At 45.4% G+C, this 25,894-nt stretch overlaps 1 protein-coding gene across 1 annotated transcript; it reads left to right on the top strand.

Moving 5' to 3' along the window:
- The first annotated feature begins 25 nt into the window (after nucleotides 1-25).
- Nucleotides 26-25,582, top strand: BARX2 (BARX homeobox 2). The gene is made up of 4 exons (XM_072355031.1): nucleotides 26-544; nucleotides 20,569-20,863; nucleotides 23,480-23,564; nucleotides 24,290-25,582. Exons 1-4 carry the CDS (start codon nucleotides 373-375, stop codon nucleotides 24,536-24,538), a joined length of 801 nt encoding a protein of 266 aa, XP_072211132.1. The 5' UTR covers nucleotides 26-372; the 3' UTR covers nucleotides 24,539-25,582.
- The last annotated feature ends 312 nt before the right edge of the window (nucleotides 25,583-25,894 follow it).

Raw genomic sequence — 25,894 nt, 5'->3', positions numbered from 1 at the left:
AGGGAGGGGAGAGGAGCGCCGGGATCCTCCCAGCCGGGCGCAGGGTAACAATGGTGCTCGGCGGGGAGCAGCGGGCGCCCTGATTGACAGCCGGAGCGTCCTAAAAAGGCCGCGGGGAGATGCTTATCGGCACGGTTATATAGCGGGGCAGCGGCGCTGCGAGCCGAGGGAGCGCCGCCGAGCCGAGCAGAGCCCAGCATAGCATAGCCCAGCACAGTCCAACACAGCCCAGCATAGCCCAGCGCTGCGGAACGCGGACCGAGAGCGGGGGCAGCACCCGCAGGAGGAGCTCGGGCGGCTCCGCGCCCCATCCATGAGCGGCCGCCCGCCGCCCTGGCAGCCCCGCGCAGCCCCGAGGCCCCGGGGCCGGCCATGCACTGCCCGCCGCAGCCCCGGCTCGCCAAGGCAGGCAGGAGGCGCTACAAGACTTTCATGATCGACGAAATCCTCTCCAAGGAGACGTGCGATTACTTCGAGAAACTTTCCCTCTATTCCGTCTGTCCGTCCCTCCTGGTTCGGCCCAAGCCGCTGCACTCCTGTGCGGGTAAGAAGGGCTGGGAAGGGTTGGGGCGGGGATCGCTGCCCCTCGCTGGGACCAAAAGGTGCCCCCCAGGGCCGTCCTCATCGGGAGAGCGGCTCCAGGTGAGGGGGGATGCCGAGGGACCCTGCCGACCTCGCTGTGCGGCGGCTGATTTTAGTACATCACAGTGAGCAGGATGGGGTCTCGACCGCAGGTGTTTCACAAAGGAATCGCTCCGACGCGAGCTTTTAAAGATCCACGTGCGCAGTAAAAATGTCCCCCTGTCATGCATTCCGGTTTTAAACAAAAACCAGCCCGTTTTCTAGCGAAGCAGGTAGCTCATGCTCTTCCCGTAGTGCCACCCTTGTGGCACCCAATGGAGCAGCTGGTGAAGCTGGGACTTTGCAATACGTGATTCAAAAGTCCGGAACTCTTCAAGAATATTCCTTAAAAGCTTAATTTTTTGTGAGGTATCAAGGCCAACATTTTGTTTTTCCTTGTACTGAGAAAATGCATTTTGCATTTCTGTGATGCTGTGTTTAAAACTTCAGTTCCTACTTTGGCTCTTTGCTTTCCTTCCTCCCTCAGTGCTTGGTTGGATATAAATAAAAGGGATCTTTCCAGGTCCCAGAGAAGCTGCACTAATGCGCCAATGTAAAACTTGCTGTCGGGTTACAGAGAGTTTGATCAGCTCAGTAATGCCTTGGTCTTCCTCCAACCTCAATATTTAGTTAGCAAATGTAATTAACTGAAGGTCCCAAATTGATTGGAGGGTCAGAAGTTACATGAATAGTGTCAGCTTCGTTCCAAATTTATTTCTTCCTATTGAGTTGTAATGGCACCCATTGCCTCCCCGAACTTAGCATGCTGTGCTGTCCTATGAGGAGACTCAGTTGTTAATTGGGATGTTGTTAATGAGGGAGTTTTTGAGCGCTGATCCCTTGTTGCTGCATGAACAGCAAAGTCCTGCACTTGGCCAAAACAGGCACAGAGGGCTCAGATGGGGGGGTAAGCATGGGGAGCCAATTCTGCCTATGCTGGGGTCAATGGCACGGCTGCACAGATCTGTGGGGAGGAGATCCTTGTCTCCTCCTTCCATCTCTGCTGTATGGAAAGCCTTAGAGAAGAAAGCAGCCCTTAACACTCAGAAGGAACACAGCATAAGTATGAGAGAGTAATATTTATTCATTAAATAGTCATTAATAATCCTCGGATGATTCAGCAGTGGGTTCTGAGCTCTGCAGTTAAAGCTGTGCTTCGCTTTGTGCCTGGGACTGTTAATGAATTTGCCCTTGAGACTGAGTTTTCAGCCCCAGCTCCGGTCTGCCCCATTGCAGTGGATGTCAGCTCCTGAGCTGCTCAGCTTCATGGAGCTGCAGTGATTGGGAAGTGCAGGGTTTGGTGGTGGGATTAAAACCATGGAAGGAACGGCTGCAAAAGTCCGTGCTTCCAAACTGCGAACCTCCCAAGCAGGATAGGTGCTACTGAAGAGTAAGTACTGCCTAATGGGATTTGTTTTATTATAATAAAAGAGAAGAAACTCTGATATTGTCTTAGAAACGGAGCGGAGCACAGAAATAACAACATACAAAAAATACCCGACACAAATCTGTTGGGAAAACAAAAACTGCACGGGGACCAAAGCCTGAAGAAACACAGCACGATGGCATCAAACTTCAGCTCGTGCTTCCTTTGTCTGTTGAGATAAGCAGGAAAGCAGTGAGCGCAGATTTCCATTGTGGTCTGAAATAATTTCAGGTGTTTTACAGTGCTCTCTTGGGCTGAAGAGTGAATTTCTCTTTCATCCTGGGTGAAGTTGGATCAGTCGAATGTGCTTTATAATTTACTTGGAGCTGAAAGATATAAGATGTTCAGCACGCGTGTTTAATGGCATCTCCTGTTAGGGCGAGAGAGCTGAAAAAGTTACTGAGCAGATGGAAAATACTTTCAGTTTTGGCTGCGATGGAAGTTGTGATATTTACGTGTGTGTAAATTTTAGTTGGAAGGAGATTCGGGGTTGATGGAAGGCTCACTGCTCAGAGCTCCCATTGGGAAGGTTCCCATTGCAAGGAGCTCGGAGCGAGCCCCCAGCAGACCTGGTATATGGAAAGAAAAATGTGATGTCCCTTAAAAGGGATCAGCACTTAGCTTGAATTTGGTGTAACTGTGGCATTTGCTGAGCCACGGAAATAGAAGAGCTGTACTTATACCAAATCTTACCAAGTGCACACACAGATTCGCAGCCATCAGGGCTGATAAATAGGTAAGTAAAGGGGAAGTACTTTCAGGTGGTGGTTGACATCTCTTTGATTCATGAGTTGGACAGTGAAAACATTATTCTCTGTTATGATATTTAATTACTTATTGGCTTTTCACACAATAAACCAGGACAGGCAATGCCCGTAGAGCCCACACATGCCATGCTTGGTTTCTTGTCCTGAGTTCTGGAGGCTGAGAAACTCCGACTCGGATTCAGGGCATCGACTGTTAATGATGAGCAGTGCTGGTTCCGAATGTCCTTTGTAAGCCATCCAAATGAGTTGAGATGTTGGATTTAAAATGAATCACTCTGTCCCTTTCAAGAGAGCTTACTTCAAAACTGCAGGTTGTTTGGGCAAAGTTGACGGTGCCAATTATTTGGTGTCTATCATTTATCGTATGCGCTCCAAAGGGAGGAAAGAAACTCAAATTTGCAAGCATTTCAGTGTGTTGCTTCATTTAATTTATTATATTATATTATATTATATTATATTATATTATATTATATTATATTATATTATATTATATTATATTATATTATATTATATTATATTATATATTTTGGATATTTTTGGGGTGTGAGGAGGGGGAAGAAGTGGGGAAAGTAAGACCTTGTTTTCTGTTCGTACTCTCGGGGTTTTAATGGACATAGGTATCTAATACAGAATTGCACTGAACTCCAAGTTTTATTTTTCACTTCTTCTGTTTTTTAATATATATATTTTTTAATGTTGGAGTAAAAGTGAGGACTGCTGATCCCAAAGGTCTTTCAGCTGCCGTGATCTGGACGTATTTGAGCTCTTGCGTTGCTCTGCTCTAAACAAAGTAGCACGGTGAACACGGTGCGGACTCATTGCTCGTGCAGCAAAGTGTGGGCTTTGGCATTCCTGATTTCTGATCAGTCTTGGCAACCTGGTTAGGAATTCATGGTAGGAAAGCAGATTTACTGCGTCCTAAAACAGCTCAGTTTCCATTCAAGTGACCTCGCAACAGTGAGAGATTCTGTTCAGAATGGCCTTGATACGGCCGAGGGTTGGATTTGCTCTGAGACATTGCGTAGAACTGGGGTGGAAGCCGCTTCTCTTGCAGAAATACTTTGCTGACCCTTTTTTCTTTAGATCGAATGGATATTGTTACAGAGCTCCTTGGGGAGAGCTGGGAAAGGAGAAGGGATTGGTGCAGAATGCGTCTGAGTGCGGGGAAAAATGAGATGCCAGCCACTCTGGGTGTGTTACATGAAACATAGCAGCTGGATTCATCATTTACAGCAATACAAAGCAGAGGGTGGACCTCATGCCAGACCAGCTCACACCTGAGCAAGCCAAGTTTTGGGTTGCCCTATCCCACCCGGATCCCACCTGTTGGAATGGGTTCTATATTGTGGTGTGCGCCCTGGGTGCTCCAGTGAGCTTTCCAACCTGAACATCCCACATGTGTGCCCTTGGTGGCAGAAGCTGTGGTGTGGGGTGTCTGTGGAAGGTCCACATCCCCATAGGCCGACCCAAAACACGGAGCTGCCAGCATCTGTGTGCAAACCAGTGGTGGTTTGGGAGTTATTTCTAGGGTTTTATATGGGGAAAAAGAAAAAAATAAATAATAGAAAAAAATTGTTCTGCATGATCGGTTTCAGTTTACAAAGATGAGTGTAATTCTGTAGTTGAACAGCAAAATGTAAGGGCAAAATGAAAAAGAAAATACTGAGGAGTATCAAGTGTTGCTTCGGTAGCTGCCTCTAATCCGGGATTAGGTGAGCTGATGAGTGCTCTCAGTAAATTCAAAGTAGTTCACAGGCAGTGCTGCAGCATCCAAATCCTAGAAGGCTCAGTCTGCTTTCTGCCCTGTCTCAGTGCTCTGCAAACCCAGCGGAGCTCAGACGTTGCTGTCTGTTCATGCAGGAGTGCTTCACTGCTCCCCAAAGGCCTGAAGTCAGTGCTGGTATCCTCAGGCTCAAAGTGTCCTCCTCAGTCCTATGGGGAAACGTCCCCCAGCAGGGAGCAGCAGAAGGTTCTGGCATGGGGAGAGGATCTGGCTGTAGTGGCTGTAGCCTGGGCACAGCACATTGTTTTAACAAGTTCAGCATTCTGCAGGGTGTCTGAAATGGTTTTTATTGGTGTGCGTGTGGGTTTTTTTTAATGTGTTTTGACAATTTTAGCAAGAAATATAGCTCAGAAATGCAAAAAAGCAGCATGTGAGCTGCCTAATAATACCCGTGTGTGCGGAGATGAGTCTGTCAATCCTCTCAGTCGGATTTTATCCAACATTAGAGGTGGCATTTCAGAAGCGAAGCCAGATCAGAGCCAGGATCTGAAAACAGATCTCGCTCAGATCAAGCACAGCAATCTGGCCCTGACACTGAGATATTTAAGAATCTGCCACCGGGACTGGATGTGGCTGTCTGCTTCTCAGCGCTGTTTATCGTGGCTAAAAGAAATCAACCACAAGCAAAACGACCCAGAGCAAAAGAACAAATCACAGCCTGGTGGCTGCAGTAAAGCCGGCCGCAGAAAGGCAGCAGCGCTGTGGCTGTGGTCGAATACGAATCAGCGCTGCAGAGGAGCTCTGGAATAGATGGCATTAATGAATGTGGGATTCCTCTGGGAAAACCAATCCCTGCACTTTATTTTCTGGAGCCTCTCAGTCACACTGGGAGCAATTCAGGTCCATCCTTGTGCTGTTCTGGGTTAAGCTTTGGGTGTCTTTGCAGAGCTCTGACTGCAGCTCTGCCCGTGGAGCCCTTTGGTGCAGCACAGTGCTGCAGCTCCAGCATTGCCATGGGTTATTATTCCTGCAACTCCGCTTCAAATTACTGGTGTTTAATGCAGGAAATTAAGACTTGGACTGTGGGATAAAAGTCCCACCAGCACCAATGCCTTCAGTATCCAATGGGCACAAAAAATGGCGGAAAATTCTTGGGGAAATTGTGGAAAAAACAGGTGAGGTTGCACTGAGCCATCTCACCATGCACTGGGCAGCAGGGCAGGAGCTCAGGAGCCTTTTTTCCCTACTGTTCACCTGAGCTGATAATTGCATTAAGGCAGAAGAAGGGACGTTTGTTGGTTTGTGGACAGAAGTTAACGCTAAGTTGCTCTTTTCAGGTCAAAGTTAAACATAATGTTGTAGAATTTATTTTGGCATGTTTGATGTTAAAAACGGGGCTGGGGGGTGGGAGGGGGAACAGGTTGGAGACAGGAAAAAAACATTGAAAGCATTCCTTCTGAAGGCTGACACGGAACTTTCTAATACTTTCCTTATTTTTTTTAATATGAGACGTTTGGCAAAGCCATGAATTACTTTCTATATTGCAAGATTTTCTTTAATTTTCAAGAGCTGGGTCAGAAGAACAGGGTTGATGGGAGCTGGCAGGCGCCTTTACTCAGCGTTGTGCCATACAGAGTGAGGGCTCCTCCAGGTGGGCACAGCAGTGTCCACCCACGCTGATTCATCATCTAATACCACGTCCCGTTTGCATTGCTCTCATGTTGTGAGGGTTTGGGAGTAGGCTGAGCAATGAAGTGTGAGGTCAAGCAATCAGTACCATCCATCCAGGGGAGCACTGCATTTCTCTGCCCTGGTTATCTGTTATTTCTCCTTTTCTAATATGCTGGGAGAATCCAATAGGGAAGCTTCTAGCCCTTGCTGAGTGATGTATAATTCCCAAAGCCATGTTCTAACGACGTCTGTAAAGATATATATAGGTTTGGTGTGAGGGGCTGGCTAACACAGTAAATACTCAGTATTTTCCATCTTCCTTTCATATAACTTCACATTCTGACTGATTCTTGGCTCCTTTTCTCTCATTTCTCTTGGCCACACGGCAGTTCAGAAGAGCACCGTGTCACCACTTGTAGATATTTCACACAGGTGTTCCGATCAGGGCTGGGACCCATTTAAGTAACTAAAAGGGGGGGGGGTGAAGAGTGGGCTCTCCCAAAATACCCCTTCCAACCTCCCCAACGTGGACTGTTGTTCAAACCTCTTCCAACTGCAGTTGTCACAGCCGTGGCATCGATGTGCATTGATTCATAAGGGGAGATGGCTTTTTGTGAAGGGAGGACAAACAGCTTCCCAGAACGTTTTGTAAAGCAAAAATAAAATCCCCATTAAAAATGTGATGATAGGGAATCTGCTAACGCATATGCTCATTAGTTCCGTGACATTCAAGCAGCAGCCTCGCCGTGACCTTAAGGTGTGTTTGGATTTGCACATTCAGGTCTTACTTTGTAAGTTCTGAAACTTGCTGGTGGTTTCTGTTCATGTGGTTGCTTGGCTGATTTCGGCAGGGCTACTCATGCTGGAATTAGAAGAGTGTTTGTGCACCCTGTAACTCCTATAACCCAGCTGCTCATTCTGTGCCTTGTTTTAAATGCAATTCATCTTGAAGCATTTGCTCATCATTTGCCTTTGGATATTTCTCATAATGATGATCTTAAAAGCTATACGGTAGTTATTGGTTAATTCTTGCTGATGCCTTTTTTTTTTTTTAAACTGGGATTTCACCCATGGAAGTTGGGTTTCATCTGATCTGGGGCTTTAATAGACACTTCTAGAACAAGAGCAGGTCTCATTCGCTTGGAGGGTACAGGTGCCTGCACACCTACATGGCAATCGAGCGTGCTGTTGTGTAAGAACCCAAAGGCTGAAGCCTTAATAAAAGCATCTCCTCTTTTACAAGGCAGAAACGTGTGTGGTGTGTTTGTGGTTACCTAAACAGGGTGTTCTGTGACAGATTAATCTGAAGCCAAAGGAGCAGTGGTGGTGCTTTCTTGTGGGTGGCTCTTGCACACGGAGCGTATTACCAGCACATCATTGTATTTTGCGTGCATAGGAAGGCCTGGTGCTCTGCCTTGCTTTTATTCCTGTGGCTCAAAGAGGAGAAATATGAAAAATTCTCTCAAAATAGAAAGTGAGTAATGCTGATGCAACACAATGGTGAGAAGTCTGAAGCGAACGTTGTTTTCTTTTTGTTGTTTTTTTGGCTATGAAATGTTTGCATGAGTTGGTGCACATATTTGGTTTCACCCTTCTGTCTGTTTTGCTCAAAACCTTTTCTTGACAGCTATGCCAACGGTTCATTTTGTTCCTTTGGTGACTAAATAGTGGAGGAGCTGATGTTGGAAGGTTTCTGTAACAGCAGAGGACAATGCTGGGCAGTTCAGACCCTCCCATCCATGTACTTCCCATAAGCAAATTGGTTCTAGGCCACTCCATGGTACTGAGCTGCTCCTCTGAGGGACAGGAAAGCATGCCAGGAGTTGGTAGGGTTGGTTTAACCTCATTGCAATAAATTACAGAGCAATCATAAATGATGAGAAGGAGTTTGATGAAGTGGGTGAGGAACAATTGATGGGTTATTTTAGTTAAAATGACTCCGAGCCCAATCCAACTCCCACTGATGTCAATTAAATCGTCGTTGGATCAGGGCCCAAGTGAGTCAAATTCAATTATGCCTTAACAGTAAACATTTAAAAGCACATTATAGCAAAGTAGTTTAACGCTTAGATTTCGTGAATGGTTTTGTTTTAATGTAATCCCAGAGCGATCGCTCTTTATTTGTACAGCTCTGAAGAAACCCTTTTTCTTGATGGCTATGAGCGATGTCACTGCAGTTGGTTCTGCGGATATATTTTTGTCCATTGGAGACTTATGTGAGAAGATACAGCAGAAACGATAGGAAAGAAATCGTAGGGATTGTGGTGCTTTTTATTCCTAATTGAATTTGGAGAGCTTCTTTGTGCACGTATCAGTTCATAAGCTGCTGAAATGTGTGCATGATCCAATCTCCAGACTGAAGTGGTTACGGAGATTCATTTCTGTCTCAGCAGAACAAAGCACAGCATCCAAAACCTCATTTTAAAAGTGGACATAAATAAAAAGGCGGATTTATAAACACATTCAAGTTGAACAACGTACGGTGTTGTCTGCAGAAAATGAGAAGGAGATTTTAAATTGTGGCTCACATACCTGTGCTGAGAGAATTAATGTATTTTGTATGAATTTGGGATCGATCCTTTAGGACTGACCCTTCTCACTCTGTCCTCATATTTCCCCTTAGCTCCCTTCCAGCCCAGAACGGCTTCACCCCCAATTGGGGCAGCTCAGTGGCAGCTGCGGGGTTTCTGGCTTACACCCCTCTGCCAAGCAGGGCTGTCTCAGGGGCTTTTAGCACTGCAGCTAAGTGCCATCTTTGGAGGTCTCTCACAAGCTTTGGACATTGAGAACTGTGTGTCCAGCAGGGAATAGCTGCTAGGTGGGGTCATTGCTGGCTGTCTCAGGGAACTAAATCCGTCCCCGCAGCAAATGATCTCCCAGTCAGTGCCAGGCGCTGAAAGGGCTTTGCAGGGGTTGGAGTTGGTCTGTTCTGTTTTCTGCCTTCGTTGTGCAGCTGTGTTTAAAATGAAAGACAGAGCCTGATCCTTGTTTAAATAAGGAGTGTTGCTCTGGCTCTGTGAAAGTCTTTGGTGGATGGAAACACTGGGTGCAACAAAAGGACAGAAAATGGGATGTGGGTGTGGGATGCCTCCACCATTATCCATCGCACAGGTAAGCACTGGGCTGCCACGGTCCCTATTCCCAGCAAAGATAATGGGAGACCTCGGGGTGTCTGGGTGGGATCAGTAGGGTGAGATTGCCCACCCGCCTGCACTGTGCAGCCCCCAAGGCTTTTTCTGGTGTGGGGCAGGGAACTGCATCCATGAGCGTGTGGGAGCAGAGCTCTTGTGTGTCCTTCTGCCTCTCCCCACACCTTCTCCCAGCCTTTCCCCTCCCAGAAACACATCTGAAGACACGAGCAGATGATGCTGAGGGAATGGATCTTGCTTTGTCCAGGATCACCTGAGTCTTATCTCAGTGCTTGGGTTGGGTTTTGTAGTAAAACTTTTCCCACTGCAGCAAGTGATGGAAATGAAAGAGATGCGTGTGATTGCAGGCACGGCCAGCACAGGATGCACAAATGTCTCCAGATCTGGTTAGCTGCCTACGTGAGCTTTGTTTTCACTTTGGCAAACCCTGTTTAACAAATTAAAGAACCAAATAACCTTTTTGTTGGTGCCGTTGCAGTTTTCATAGCAAGATCAGTTAATCACTCCCATTTATACTTTCCAGAGAGCTCACAGCCATGAAATAGACCCATCCAATAGTGCTAATATGAGGAAAAAAGAAAAGAAAAAAAAGGAATAAAACTGCCATTAATGCAGGGATTTTATGGCACGTAACTTCCTTTAAGGCAAAAATACTGCCTGTTTTTGTTCCCACAAGTAAATGAAGGCACAGCCATGAAAGCAGTGCAGAACACTTGAGAGTTGCAGTCAAGTTGCTGTGGCTTTGTGGTGTTTGGGGTAGAAGGCAACGATTCTCATTGTGATTTTGTCACTGCCTGGCAATCCATGCCTTATTTTCTCCCTTCTTAATATCAGCACAATTAGACATGTCACAACATGTGAAAATGCATTAAAATCAGTTGACAGCTATTTAAAAACTGAGCATTGCCTTTATGTATTCAGAGATATCGGCTGCTTAGGACAGCTTAGGCACGATGCATTTCACTCGTGTTGACTCAGCTGTGATCTTAACCTCATCTTACACAGAAAAGGAAAAGGTGATGCTTTTGTCTGCTGATTGCATTTCTCTGCCTCTGAGAATATACCTGCAAAATAAAGACGGTACTTCACTGTAGTAAATTACAGGACACAGAAAGCGCTGCCATTCATCACAGTGCACTGACGGGGACTTTGGTTAAGAAAAACATTTCCTGGAGGGGAATTATCTTGAGAAACCTGTGATATCTCTTAACAAGCAGAGCTGGTGCTGAGTTTCTGAGTACCTCTGCAATGTGTGCTGATGGCTTACCAGGACGTAGCTCAATTGCTCTGAAACCATTTGTCCCTACAAGGTATCCTCTGAGTAATTCCTACCTGTGAAGGAAACTGTAATGGAATAGCTGCTGTTGCCCGTTGGTGGTTAATTAATTAATAGAAAATTAATTAATTAATAGAAAAAAACCCACCCAGAGGAAAGTGTTTGTTCCCAGCACCTGGCCTGAAGGTGGCTTATAATGCATCCTTTTAATTTGTTGTCTCAAAATGTTTGTTTTCCCCAAAGCCAGCAATAAGTCTTTTCCCTCCTATAGTTGCTGCCAGCATTGGAAAGAACTGCCTTGCTGTTGATAAAATTTAAGCATGTGAAAAGTAATTACTTTGGTTAAACTGGAGAGAAAATTCAAAGCCTCTCGAGCTTCCCTCCTTCATTCAGATGCTTCACTCTTACAGACATCAGTAAACACTGAGGCTTACATATTTTGAACTCTAATGTCCAAACGTTGCCTTTCTCAGTGCCTCCTGATTTCCCCATTGTCCCCACACGTTATTTACTGCTTGGAGTCAGGAGAAGGTTTGGGCGTGTTGGAGAAGAAAAGGAATTGCATCAGACTGCAAATGTGTGACCATTTTCTGCTGAGCACTCATTTATCTGGCAGCTCCGGACATGTCGCTGCTGTTAGCAGGGACACCTGAATGGAGCTGGATTTTGCAGATCCATGGGGCAGCTGAGGACTTTGCTCCATGGCTTGGATACCTTTACCCAGCTCCATCCCGCTCTCACAATGTGGGGCTAAAGACCCATCTTTCCCATTAGTTACGTGGAAACAGTGGCTTGTTATGCACCTTTGCAAAGTGCTGTAAAATCTTTTGCTAAGAAATGCAAAAGAAGTCGGAAGTAATATATAGCCAGTGCAGATTGCAACACTGACTTGCATGCACTTCATTGTGTTCTTGGTGAGGCTTAACTATGCATGCAAAGAAAATCTCTGTTTCTTTCCCCTTCAGAGGGAAGTCTATAGGATGGAAGAGGCTTCCGTGCAAATCATATTTAGACATTAAGACCAAGTTGCGTGTATTACTTTGTAGGGATTTCAGTCATCCATTAGCAATTTGTATCTATCCTTTCACCTTCTGTTATACACACTCAGTGTTTTCAGATGTGCTCTTTCACTCTATTCCATTTTCTCTCCCCAGATTCATTCTTTCTGTCTCCCCTCTGCACAAACTGCATCTGATGTTTGAGTTCAAGACGAACTTTTGAACCCATGACGTCAAGTTGGTTTGGAATTAGGCAAAACCAGTTTGCCCATCCCTTGTTGTAAAAGGGTTAATCCTCTAAACTATTGAGAGACAAGGGCAGGGAATTATGAAAGGAGCCCCTGTTTTATAAGCATTTGTATTGCCAGTGCTTGAATACCTATAATAAGTAGGTTGCTTCTGTGATTAATGACTGCGTTTTACACGCTGACGATGGATGATATGTCTTATTGTAAAAGCCATTATTTTTTATTTGGTCTCTTTACCAAAGCAGTACTGGAAATGAGATGTTAACGTCTTGGTGGGAGTATGTTTTCTTCTCAACAGCTTAATGAAAAGTGACCCCCACGGAGTTAAAAATAAATCATATGATGTGCTTTTTCTTCCTCCTCTCTGTAATATGTGGAAGAGGCACGAGGCGGATGTGCAAGCGGAGCGTTGTTTTAATGCAGGACTTTTTATTTTCAGCAGAGATTTTTTTTTGTTTCCTCCAGGCTGGAATGGGGTAGGAATGTGTTGTCAGATCGAAGCCGTATGAATTTAGAAGGGTCTTAAAGTCATTCTCGCTTTGTTTTACTGACTCATAGCTTAGTGAGAGCACTGACAACGTAAAGTCTCTTGCGCCGTATGCAGAGTGAGCATGGGAATAATAAATCTGTGATGTTTCACCCCAGCAATGCCACATAAAGGAATCTGGCCGTGGTGGTGTATGAGAATCAGCAGAGATATTCCCCTCAGACCTCTTTCCTTCGGCTGTCTCTGCATTGGCAGCCATAGCATCGCTACGATCTCTTTTCTGATATTCTTTAGAAGAAGTCTTAGAAGATTTTTAAAAATAAAAAATATTAATTTGGTTCTCAAGAAAAAGGTGCTTCGTATTGAGGAGTTCCCATGGAAACACTGCTTCTTGCACAACAACAGGATACACGCATTGCTTCACCATTAACATATATATTAATGGCACATTAAGGAGTTTCGTAATCGTATGACACAAAAGAGCACTCATGCAATCTATTAATGGGAAATATGTTTAGCTAGGTGTGAGATAATAACACCTCTGCCTCCCCTTTGTGGCTTCCGTTTGAGTGCTTTCCAGACCATACAACAGCTTTGTGTGGTAGATGTTATCGCCCTCGTTTTGCATGTGGGGAAAACAGAAGTCCGGTGAGAGCTGGGGATCTGCTGGAGATAGAACATGAAAGCTGTGCCAGGGCTGGGAATGCTACGCCAGAGTCCTCTTCCCCTTAATCTGTATCTCAGTGATCAAAATGTGGTTCTTTTGGTCCTGGATGAGTCAAAAGAGATTAAATAGAGACGGTAGGAATGAGACAATCTCCCATTATCCTGGAACTGATGCTAATACTGGCGCGGGTTGTACGCCCACATGTGTGGAGGGAAGAAAGCACTGCATTGTCTTTGTCTATTGACTTCTCTGATTGGTATTTAAATGAGGTTATCACAGACTGTGGAACACGGTGATGCTGCATTCCATAGGAAAATCAGAGGTAAACAGATGTGCTGATGAAAACCAGAGATGGGCGATAACCGGAGCTTGGACTCAAACCCCTTGGTTTGATGGGCAAGGGAGGGTCTCCTATCCACATCTCTGGTCAGGTAGAGCATTTCTGGGGGTGTGTCTGTAGTTCTGGATTGGAGGTGCCTGAAATGGATGTCCTAAGGTTTCTGTCTGTAATAGCATTAGAGGTAGCAGAACTGGAGCACCAGTAGAAACCTAATTTGAACTCTTATGATTAATTAGGGCCAATCTCCACCCTAGGTCTAATCTATATCTGTCTGGAGATATAAAAGAGTGTCTCCTTGGCTGACTTCCTATCAGAACAGAAAAAAAGCCAGCACAATGGTGTCTGGCATGAGTGAGGCAGCCTGTTCTCTGGAGACCAGAGCTTTGGAGAGCTCACCAACTGGAATTTCTGGCTCATCCATCTAACAGTGCTGTGCATAGGCTGCCTGGTAGCTGAGAGGAGACCCTGTCATCGCTTTTCTGACATGTAAATGGTTGCATGCAGCCCAAGCGCTTAGTGATGCTAAGGCCAACATTTTTCTCATGGAACTGCTTATTCTGGGTGCATCCATTTTGAAACTATCCGTCCTTGAGACATTTTGTTTTGCTTGGGTTTTACTTTTTGAGATGAGATGAACGGAAATAGGAGCTAAACCTCCTTGTGCTTCAGCTAGAAAGAGAACAAACAAAAACTGAAATGAATGGGCTGAGTCTTAACAACTCTATCTCAGTTTGGTTTCTGCGCTGGGAGCTGTTCCTGTGTCCAAGCTGTGGGTCTGCTGCAGATGTGTTGTTTAGCCCCCATTTCCCCTCTCCAGACTGCCTCTCTGGCTCTCCCTGTGCCTTCATCCACAGGCTGTACTTCGAGGTGAAAATACACATGTAATGCTGCAGCCTGACATGCTCTTTCCATGATGTCTGTAGCAGTGAATGCAGTTTTACTTGTCCTCACTGACTCCTGGACCACAGGGCAGGCTGATTAAGTCCAGATGTTGAATCGAGTGCAGTATCGGGCTGTTTGGAGACCAGGGATAACCACTGAGAGTGTCCCAAGTCCATTTTGGACCGTCCCAGCTGTAGTCAGAGGTGGTGAATAAGCCACACATCTGAAGGTTCTTGCAGTGACTTAATATAACGTAGACAGTCCTACAGAAGTTGCAGGAGCTGCTTTGGGAACTGGAAGTTCAGCCATACTTTTCCCCCATCCAAAAAGTGAAAGCTGAGCCCTCCTTGATTCATTTCATCCAGGGTAAGGTTCTGCCCATGGGGCAACCTGGGTATGCTGCTGTTTGAATCAGAGGGAATAAAATAAGCAACGCCATGCAGCAAAGCTGTGACAAAGTCTTTGTCAGCTTCTTCAACCCCAAAAAATCACATTTGGATGAAATTCTTATTCCAAGGTTCTCTCTTGGAATAATAATGGGGTGAATGTTATATTTAGCTTTATTCCATCCGTGTTTCTCCTTTCAACTAGCGACCAGCGTGGGGTGAAACTGCTGAACTGGCAGACACAAAGGGTAGACAGGTTGAATGAAGCTTGCTCATATATCCTTCCAGTCTATCTAAACTGCATTGTTAGTGCAGCTGTTCAACCAAATTGTCCACAGGGTTTATTTTTGTGTGTAGAGGAAACAGAGATGAGTTTTTTCTCCGTGAGGGCAGATGGAAGATCAAAGAATCCTATACACAGCTCCAGTGAGACCAACCTCTCTGCTAAATGTGTCCTGATGGGAGCAAGATTATTAATAGCGACCCTTTGGATAAGCCATGATTCTAAGAGGCAAAGGCTCTGCCACTATGTGACAGGTTAGCACTGGTACTTGCTGAAGTCCTCCTTACATGTTGGTGTGGAGGCATAGAGGATGGACTCTGCTTTTGAAAGACTGATCTGCTGCTCTCCTGAGAAGAATAATGAGTTTTCCAAAAGATCAAGTGTGCAAAATTTAAGCAGTTTGGTGCTCAGAAGCAACCGAACTCTCTCTCTTCCCACGTGTCACTCACCAGAATGTTTTCAAGGCTCAGAGCAGGAAGAGGTGGTGATATTTATGGCAAGGTTTTTGCTGGAGCTCGCACAAGGGTGGGCTTGAGAAACCTGAAGAGTGCTTTTGTGTGCAGGGCTAGTCTGCTGTCCAAGGCTAGTGTTTGCTTATGAATGTTGTGATAATAATTAACAGAGCAGGAAGTAAAGGACTGATTGATTTATACACGCACGGCATTATGCATTTAAACTTGGACAGAAACTCTGAAATCCTGAGAGAAGGCAGATTTATTTATCAAACGTGCAGGAACGTAAGAATGGTCATAATGTGTCAGACCGAAATCTTTATAGACTAATATCCTGGACAGCATCCAGTAAGAGACACTTAGGGAGTAGTATAAGGAACAGAACATGACTTACCCTTCCATTAAACTGTACCCTCTCACTCTGATTATCTGTTTCTAGACTTAAATCCAAGTGTTGCTCCTTGACTGGTGACAACATCTGTACAGGGTTTGGGATTTGGCCTCCTACAGTTCTCCCCAATGTCCTGAGCTGTCTGGTCATCTGGCTGCCATCAGTAAAGACAAACATGTTGCAGTTCCAATTCGGACACCCAGAGAGCTGGGTCGCCTTGGTGCAGTGCTTCTCCTCCATCCCTGAGACCAAAAACTGCCTGTAATTCCATTTCTCCTCGCTATTTGATTCTGTAATCTTTTGGCTATGTTGCTTTCTAAATTCGGGTCCAGTGAGTGATGAGCTCTGGAGTTCAGTCTTATCATCCGTAATGGAGGAAACACTTGGCTGAAGTGTTTGACATGACTTAGTTCAAAAGAAAGAGCTTCAAATTGATGTTGGCTTAATGGAGCCAAAGTGTCTCTCGATACAGATATGGTAAATGAGCTGGTGGCTTGTATCCCAGTAACTCTCCTGCATCATCTGATCTCTGTGGTTTATAGAGACGTGCTTGTGTTTATTTCTCTGGGACTAATGTGGCCTGGTTTTAAAACTCCCTTGGAGTCCAAACAGTAAGGGTCTGGAATGGAGATTCCCATCCAAACCCACCCGTTGCTTGGAGCCATTTTCAGTTGTGATGGCCTTGGGCCCATCCATTTTAAAAGGAGATGGGAGGATCGATTTGCTTGGGCTCAGAGCAACCCTTTTCCTACAAGGTAAGACTTAAAGGGTCATCGGCTAAAGATGTGGAATCACACACACTTTCCTGTAGCCTCAAACAAAGAGTGGGACCTCTCTGAGCCACGCTTGGTTTCCTGAAGAGGTGGATGTGAGTCAAGGGGGAATTCATTCCAAAAGGCAGGCTGCCCTATGAGTGCGTGAGGCAGGATAATTCAAAATAGAAACGTCGTGCTTGTTTTTCTGATTCATCTTCCACCAATTAAGCCTGAGCTCTTTTACATTCGTTACAGAGGATTTCTTGAGCGCTGGCCAAAGAGATTCTTTAAATGCTTCGTTTGAAAAACAAATAAATAAGTAAATAAAAATCCTTCTTTATTTACAGATTTTCCTCTTCAGCATGGATCTGACAGGGCCCTGGTCCTTACAGCAGGCAGTGGGATAATTCCTTACTCAGGGAAGCTCTTGGGCTCATTGTGTCCTTATAACCAATTACTTTCTGGGTGCAGGGTGCCGTAAACTTGTACAAAAGCACAATACAAATATCAAATGTCATTATTAAGTAAAGATTAATTATCTTTTTGGTTAGGGTTTTTATTGTGAAGGCCTCCGGCGTGCATGCCTCAGATGCACTCAAACTTATTAATTACTGTTATTATGTTAAAGTTATACTGAAACATTATGTTGATAAATTGCTAATGGAGACAGGTATGGAAAGGAAACCTGGATCTCACGGCTCCAAGTGCTCAGCTAATTTCCCTTGTGGTTTTGGAACTAAATGACTGAATTCAACCACACACCCAAGTGCCCATAGCTGGGGAAGCGCAGCTGCAGATTCATCCACCTCTACTCTCTGCTGGGTACCAGACTGGGTAACTCCATAGCAAGAAGTGCCTTGGGGAAGAGCCCTTTCCAGCTACAGTATGTTTTATTCAGTATTAGGATGGGTGATGTTCACAGACATCAGGGTTTTTGTTTGTGATGAAAACACAACCCATCAAAAATGTGGTTGAACAGGGAAGTGACTTTAGCTAATGCGTCAGGGAAGGCAAAATAGAATGCCTGAGTGAACTCTCATCTTGTCTTAGCTCATCACGGAAGGTTTCAGTTCTTAAAGAATTGTTCTTTAACTGGAGGACCCTATAAAGGATCGTTTTTGCTTCATTAGATCTAGCTGCACTAATTTTTGTTTGTTTTCCTCCTGCAGACTCAGTCTTTGTGCTCCAGTGCTGCACTTAGCTTTCAGAGCTGACTGCTCTGTTTCCCTGCATGGAAAATATTGGCTCTATGCATGTGAGCTGAACCTTGGGGCTGGTTTTGGAAGCTTTCAGAATGTCCCAGAAGTGCCCTTCAGGATAGTGGGGGTAGCATGTCTGAAAGACCATCTGTGCCAACGTTTTAAAGGCCACACCACACAAAAACACCAACTCAGGTCCTGGAATCTGTCAAGCTGTTGATGCCGTACTCTCAGTTTAATTAGCCCACCTCTTTTCAGTCCATAATTAGATCAGGTGCAGTCACACCATGGCACGGTTGTGCTGCTTCCCATTCTAGAAACAGCCAAGGAATCTGTACACAGCACCACACTGCAAGGCATGAACATCACCCAGGTCATCTCTGAACTTGGGATTTGTTTTGGTATCTGCTTTGCTCAGGGCTTGCTTCATCCATTCAATGGGCTGCTCAACCCTCCAGCAAAAGGGAGCTTTCTGAACGAACCCAACTCCTCCTTGGTAGCCTTTTGTTTTGACACTCAGGAGAAGGCAGATTTATGGACTTTCCTGAGTCGTAAGTTCATTTTCTTTTTATTTACCTTTCACTGCAGCCCATTCGGAGTGAGATTTCATTCTGCCTCTGAGCAGGGCTGACCTGCCAAGAGGAGCTGATCCATAAATCTTCCCTTCCTTTTTCTTTCTTTCCAAAACAGAATTAGCTGAGTTTGCCTGGGAGGAAAACTGTTCTGCCATTGCCGGCAGTCAAACAGTGCAATTAATTAGTGCTTTCCTTTTTCTCTTCCCTCTAATCTCTGTCTGCTGGGTTTGAAAGTGAGCCAGGGAAGAGGGGGAAGGGACAAAAGAAGGGAAAACGTTTTGTTTGAAGTATTTATATTAAATTAAAACGTTTGCAATGTGATACAGCTTGGTGACGGTGTCCCTATTGTGTCATGTCCAGTGGCCACAAGTTTAATCGAAGCATCCCAGCAGAGAGCATGGCTTATGTGGGCTGCTGTTCGGGTTTCAAGTGCAAAAGGATGGTGGATCAGAAACGAAAAAGGTGTTTGTAAAATGATGATGGAAAATATGCATTCAGCTGAAACTATTCTGCAGGGCAGGTTTGAAAAGGAAGATGCTCCATCTCTGCTCCTTCCCATTTAGGAAGACAGAGAGAGTCACGATAGTGCTGAGCAGACGAGAGCTGCTTGCCAGCATTTAATTTGCTGAAGATTGGGAAATTATCCCATTCTTACAATACCGTGTCAGTCCAGAAATACCTTCAAACTCTGGGGGATGTGAAATGGAGATCGAGCCTCAGATTTTGTCCTGTTTGGAAGCCAAGGCTTTATCAGAGTAAGAACTGTACGGATGGTTTAAGCCATATTAATAGTGTACCTTGACCCAATGGACTGGCTCAGCATCAACCACCTTTCAACTCTGGAATTATATCCAGAATGAGACTGAACTTGCTCATTTTCTTTGCGAACCAGAAGCAATGCAGAGATGAGCTATTTCTGCTCTTTGTTCTCACTGTGAAGTGGCTGCTAAAGCATTGCCCCTTTCTGACATCCAGCTTTCTCCATAGAAAGCCTCAAACTCCATGTTTTTCTCCCAGAGATGTCCTTGCTCTGTCCTACCCATCCTGTGCCCTTATCACACCAAAGACAGAAAGCTGAGAAGCCTTCTACATGGCCAGACTGCACTTCAGCTGATGCCTCCATTATTTACAGTCATTTCTAAAAGCACTCTCATGACTGTTGGGGTCGAGCCACAAGCAAAGGCTTCTCTTATGATCATATGTGATAAACAGACAGAAGGCTCTTGGTGTCAGCAGCCTCACCAATCTGTTTACCACCTGGAGCTCGCAGCAGCTTAGCAGTTGGAAACCACCACTTGTCCAGAAGTAGAAGAGCAGTTTCAGAAGTGCTGTAAGTAAATAAGTGTCCTGACGTGGGCACCAAAAATAAGCATGCACTGAGCTTTTCTGAGCATTTGGCCAGGTCACAGTTGCTGACTGCTGAGCAGTTAGGAAAAAGTATCCCCTCCTTCAGGTGCTCAACACTTGAACAACCTCAGGGTCATCTGCTTCTCTCATAGCTAGCACTGCTTTGCCCTGCAAAAATAGCCAAGGTTGGAACCAGCACCCCCTATCCCCTAAGGGACACAAGAAGGTTAAGTCCATTCCTCTGTGGCACGTAAACTGTGGCAGTAACTGCTTTTTGGTGTTGCAAAGATGTGGAGGAGAAAAGCAAGACTCAAACTCTTCTCACTTTGCTGGGGTTTATGACGTAATGGCAACATTTCCCAAGCTTGCTTTACTGGGTTTTGGATGTGAGTGAAGTGGCTGTGGGGAGAAGTGCCAGCCAACAAGATGCATGGCTCTGACCTACCCCTGCATGGCAGTTCACCTGGGATCTGAGTTGTGATCCCACAGCTGTTCATGCTGGGGAATATAGGTCAGCAGCAGGCCAGGCTGGCAACACCTTTCTCCTGCTGGTGAAGAGTTACCTGCTAAAATAGACTCACTGAGCCCTATAGATTATTATGTTCATTAGTGGTGATTCATACTAAGAGTTTCATAATCGGGCCTGCTGGTGTAAGATGTTCCTTTCCACAGTACCATTTATCTTAAAGATCTCTGAATACTTTATGTACATTAAGCTTTAATCCATGTTTTACCACCGGCGAGGCAGGTAAGGAGGATTGTTTCCATTTTGCAAATGAGGAAAACTGAGGTACAGAGTGAGAAAGTGGCTTGCCCAATGTTCTGGAGGCTGTTTGCAGAGTTGTATGCAGTGACATCTCTACAGCTCCCACTTTCTATCCGTATTGCCACTGAACTGACCTTTGTCTGCTTTCTTCCCTTCCAGGGTCCCCTTCTCTGAGGGCATATCCTCTCATCTCCGTTATCACCAGGCAGCCCTCTGTGGTCCCTCACCTCGTTCCGGCTGCCACCAGCTCCCGTGTGCTGCCAGCCCAGAACTCAGCGACTGGGAGCTCGGAGACGCCAGCCAACGAGACCCACGGCAGCAGTGAGTCGGAGGCAGAGCAGCCCACACCTCGGTTAAAAAAGCCACGCCGGAGTCGGACCATCTTCACGGAGCTCCAGCTGATGGGCTTGGAGAAGAAATTCCAGAAGCAGAAGTATTTGTCTACACCCGACAGGTAGGAGTTCATTGGGCTGGGGAGGGAGATCCAAGCAGCCCAACACAGGTCGGGCTCTCTATTGTCTACCACCAACTGCAGTCATTTGGCTGTGCAGAATGCACTTGTCTTCATCCTGTTTACTGCTTTATCGGATCAGTCCATTCAAATGCTCATATGACTATAAGTATTGCTTAGAAAGGAGCAGGAAAAATACTGTTTCCTAAACTAGGAGAAGGACAGGGAGCAAAAGCGTTGAAGCAGGCCTGCTCAGCTGTCCCCATATTGAGTGCTCCCTGGCTGCAGTGTGCTGCTTTCTAGCTCAGCGGTGATGCCTCTGCTGTTGGCCAAGGACATGGGCAGATGACCTGATTAAATTTCAAGGCTAACTTCTCTTGGGATCAAAGATGACACGGGTAGGCTGTATCAATGGAAATGTCACACGGTGATAGATATGCCTGCTAGCAGGCATCCAGGCTCAGAGATGTGCAAGAAGCTGAGCAAAGGCTCTTTCTCCTTCCCTGTTCTTGCTCTAGACTGTTGGGAAAAGATGCAGCCTGGTTTCCTGCTGGGATGCTGAGGTGGATGGCTCTGTCTCTGTGGCAGCTGGGAGGTTGGCTGTAGTTTCAGCTGGCTGCTGAGTGAACTCTATCTGGCAAATATGGCTCACAATTCAGTGAGAGAGAGCCTGGGACGCATAGATGTGGAGGTTGCCTTGCCCCGTCTTGAGTTCTCAGGGACTGCTTGGTACCAAATAGACAAACTAAAATAAGGAGAGGTTTTACTTGTTTTAAAGGCTTTGAATGCTACTCTGCAGATTTAAACTAGAGGAAAAAGCCTCGTCCAGTTCCCGTTCAGTTTGTAAACCTAGGGAGGGTTTGAAAGGTTCACCAGACCTTGAACTCCACAGATGGCAGAATCCCAATATTTAAAATGGTTTTGAAGTCAGCACACTCCACTTGTACTGCTTGTCACCAAAGCCAAGGATCACAGCTAGACCGAATTTCATGAGCAAGTCAGAATGCTTTAGATCCTAATGCTCCCATAGTGGCTCCTCCCAGCGTCACATAAGCAGATTGTTGACACCACTGATGAAGCACTCAGGGCTGGTAAATTAATTTAATAGCATGACTGTTCCTTGGCTTTGTCTGTGTTAGAGCCTGGTGAGCAATTCCTGTCCCTGCACCACTTCCCCTGTTTGTTTCCTTGGGTTTCCAAGCAATGCTGACTACAGTGATGTGTGTGGCAAGAGATGGCAACTGGCTGCAGGTAATCAGAGTGTGATAACATGCACTATGGCAAGTTAGCCAAGCAGTGTTTCTTTCTGTGAACTCATGGCTGGAAACGTGATGGTGAAGCAATGGGTTGTGATCTGTGTTCAGTCCTGCAGCTTTTGGCCTAGACACGAGATCGTGCTGGTTAGAGGGCAAATGGAGCACCTGGTTTGTTAGTAATAAAGGAGCTCAGTGTGATGTGATAATGCCTCTGCCACATTCTCAGACAACACTGATAGTATTTTTAAGTCAATGGGATATTCTGCAGACACTGTATAGTAGCGTAGGCAGCAGGGAATCTAAAGTGGGGAAAAGCATGGAGCCAGGAGTGTGTGTGTGTGTGAGCACAGAGCTGGTGTGGGGTGCGTAGGTGTTTGTAAATACACAAGAGAGCCCGACTGCCCGAGGAGCCCAGCTGGAACAGAAATGCTATTATGAACAACTTGGCCTCCACAAGTGTGTTTTTTCCTGTGTAGAAATAGGGAAAATATCTGCCAGAAAGCTCCTACAGCCCAGAACACCTTGGAATGTGGCTCTGCGTTTGGGCTGTCCCACCTGTGGGTCTTGCGTGACTCTGTGGGGCACTTGCCTGGCGTTGCTGAGGATTTCCAACTCTGCCTGTTGTGCAACTGAGTTACAACACTGCCAGATGCATGGTACCATCACCTGTGGGGAAGGATAAAGAGCTAACCTGAGCTGCATTTGCTTCATATCCTGAGTTTTAATATAGAAATAATGAATGGTTTCAGATGAACTCGCACAGGTTGGAGAAATGCGGAGGATGAATCAGGATTATGGGCTGTCTGCCACACATACCCTTAAGCTAAACACGCAAATAATAAATTCGTTTATAAGCTTAAATTGCCTATAATAGCACAATGCATAAGAAATTAATAGATTTAGATGTACTACTGCTCTTTGAGAAATGAAAAAGTATCATTATCCTCATTATGTAGGTAGTGAAGATGAAATACGATACAAAGAGCAATGCTTTCACAGGCAGACTGATGCCAGCTGTCTTGCTTCTTGCGTGGTTGCTTCAGACACCATAGGCCTATTTTTCAGGAATGCTGTGTACCAGCAGCTCCCTGCTTCATGCACAAATATGGAGCATCAGCACTCAGCAAACTGCAGTCCTGTGTTTAAAAAGGGCTGGCAAACCTCCGAAACTCTTACACTTGGCCATTTGTCCACCAACACCTTGACCACTCTTTCTTCTTCCATAGCAGCAACTATCTTAACACCCTGAGAGAAGCAAAGCAATCCTTTCTGGTAGTCCCACTGCTGTGTGGTTGGCTGCCCTTGGCATCTGGGTGCTTCTTGTCCTCTGTCAGCTCCCTGCAGTCTCTGTCTTCTCTTCCAGGCTTGACTTAGCGCAGTCACTGGGACTGACTCAGCTCCAGGTGAAGACGTGGTACCAGAACCGCAGGATGAAGTGGAAGAAAATGGTAAGGGGTTTGTTGCCATTTCTCTTAGACCCTAAAAACTGCTTCTGAAAGGATGGATTTTGGAGCTGAGTATATCAGGGATTTGTGTCTATTTACACTAGGTTTTGTTTTCTTCCTGCTGAATTATCCTACAGTTTCCTTAGAAATGTGCTTTTTTTTATCTATAAAAAGCTCACGTTGGAGCATAAGTGATGGGCGGGAGGTACAACAGGCGGTGGGAAGAATGCAGAGCTGAGGGATGAAAGAAACTGGAACAGAGGGAAGAACCAAACTATGTACCTCTGCGTTTTTGGCATAATAATATTAAATGCTAATTTAGAAGTCGAAGTGGAACTGGCAAGAGAACAGACAGTCAGAAGCAATCCTGGCTAAAGTCTGAATGTTCTTAACTTGGGCTTTAAATAGATCAAATGCTCATGAAAGAGACTGAATTGTGCATAAAATCTTTATGTAATGTTGAGGACTGGGTGATTAGATTGCTTTTGGGGGTGCTGCAGAAACTGGCTTAGATGGCTCCATCTAAATTCTGAGTGTCCTTGCTGGTATTTTTTGTGTTTAGTTTTAGTTCTATGAGATAATGAGTGAACTCTGTGAATGCAGGGAATTTCTCTGAAGCTGAATGGTGACTGCAGGTCACGTCTGAAGTCACATTTCATCCTCTCTCTAAAGGAAGCCTCACAGCAGTGAAGTTCAGGTTGATCTGACTGTTAATCTCTTTGTTCCAGGTGTTGAAAGGTGGGCAGGAAGCACCAACAAAGCCCAAAGGCCGTCCAAAGAAAAACTCCATTCCCACCTCAGAGGAAATTGAAGCAGAAGAGAAAATGAACAGCCAGGCTCAGAGTCAGGAGGAGGGATCTCAAGCCCCTGAGGAGCCAAAAGTGACAGAGGAGAAGCCAGAAGTCTCTTTGGAGACAGAAGAGTCTCCGGAACATATACCAGAGCCCTCCTCAGAGGAGGCTACACCATTAAGTTAAAAGGGAAAAAGAGAAGGGAAAGGGGGAAAAAAAAAAGAAATAACAAAGAGAGAAACCAAAACCAAATATATATATGTGTGTGTATATATATATATTTAAATATGTATGTAATTGTTGGTGTGTACATATATATATAAATATATATATATATATATGTAGACCTTGTGTATAAGTTGGAAGATTGGTCACTTTGTGCCTTGGGGAGTCAGCCATCGTAGACCACGGTGGAGCAAAGATGTCCAGTGTGAGCGGTGGCACGTGTATGCCTTCCACAGAGAGTGATGGAGACCTGAATGTATTTCCAGAGAAAACCATGTCCAGAAACCCCAGACAGCTCCTGGCAAATAAAGGAGAAAGCCAGGGCTCCCTTCCTGCAGAGGGGGCAGATGTGTGATAGCACGGCTGTGTTGGATGGTTCCGTGTGTTCGCTTGGCTTTATCCTTGCCTTTAAAAGTAGTGCAAATGGACTTGGCCTGGTCTTGGATCAGGGACAGCTAAGAAATGGGGAGCTCTGACAGCACCATTTCGACATGTAACCAGCACTTATTTCTCTTAGGGATGGGCCCAACTTAAACATTTTGGGGGGAGAGTTCAGACACATGGGTTTGCTTTGGCCCAGTATAGAGACCAAAGCTTCTGAAGAGAGACTCATACCCAGGTCAGCGCTCAGATTTCGTGTCTCATGGTTATTTGGGTGCCGTGTCTGTGAATTTGCAGTGATCCAGGATAAAACTTCGAAGGAGATGAGGGTTTGGATTTGAGTCTGCTCCAAAAGCTTTGGAATGCTTGGATCTGGGATTTTTGCTTTGGGCCCACTTCTAATTTTTTTCTAGGGTTTTTAAAGAACATTTAAATGTTTCCAGGGTTTTGGGAGAAGGATGGATTTGAGAAGTTGCTGTAGAAAGTTCACATTTGTTTAAGACGTGTGCCAAGAATAGATGTGCATCATGTTTCCTAAAGTCTTGCTAAGGGTGCATTTTGCCCAAAGGCTGCAAGAGATGTATTAAGATAACCTTTATTTTTTAATTAAAACTGAAATATATAAACAAACCAGTTGTTGTTGTTTCTCTTTCAGAATGCTAGGCAGACTTTTCTGGGTTAGGTCATTCCTTCTACCAAACCCTGGCGAATATGGGAGTCATCCTGCTTCCTGTAACCCTCCTGGGCAGGAGGCACTGTGCAACCTTCTTGCAGCACCTTGTTGAGGTAGGTGAAGGTGCTGCCCATGTCACCTTGTCCCTGGGTGCAGGGCAATGTCTCAGGATGCTCTTGCTGTTTTGTCACTTGCCCTGCTGCACATCTAGCTAATAAATCTGTGACCCTGTCATTTTGAGGGGGGAAAGTGGGGAGTAACAA

This window comes from Excalfactoria chinensis, chromosome 21 (assembly GCF_039878825.1).
Source record: "Excalfactoria chinensis isolate bCotChi1 chromosome 21, bCotChi1.hap2, whole genome shotgun sequence".
NCBI classification, from domain to species: Eukaryota; Metazoa; Chordata; class Aves; order Galliformes; family Phasianidae; genus Excalfactoria; species Excalfactoria chinensis.
Note: the sequence above shows the minus strand (reverse complement) of the source record. Positions and strands in the feature narration are given on the sequence as shown.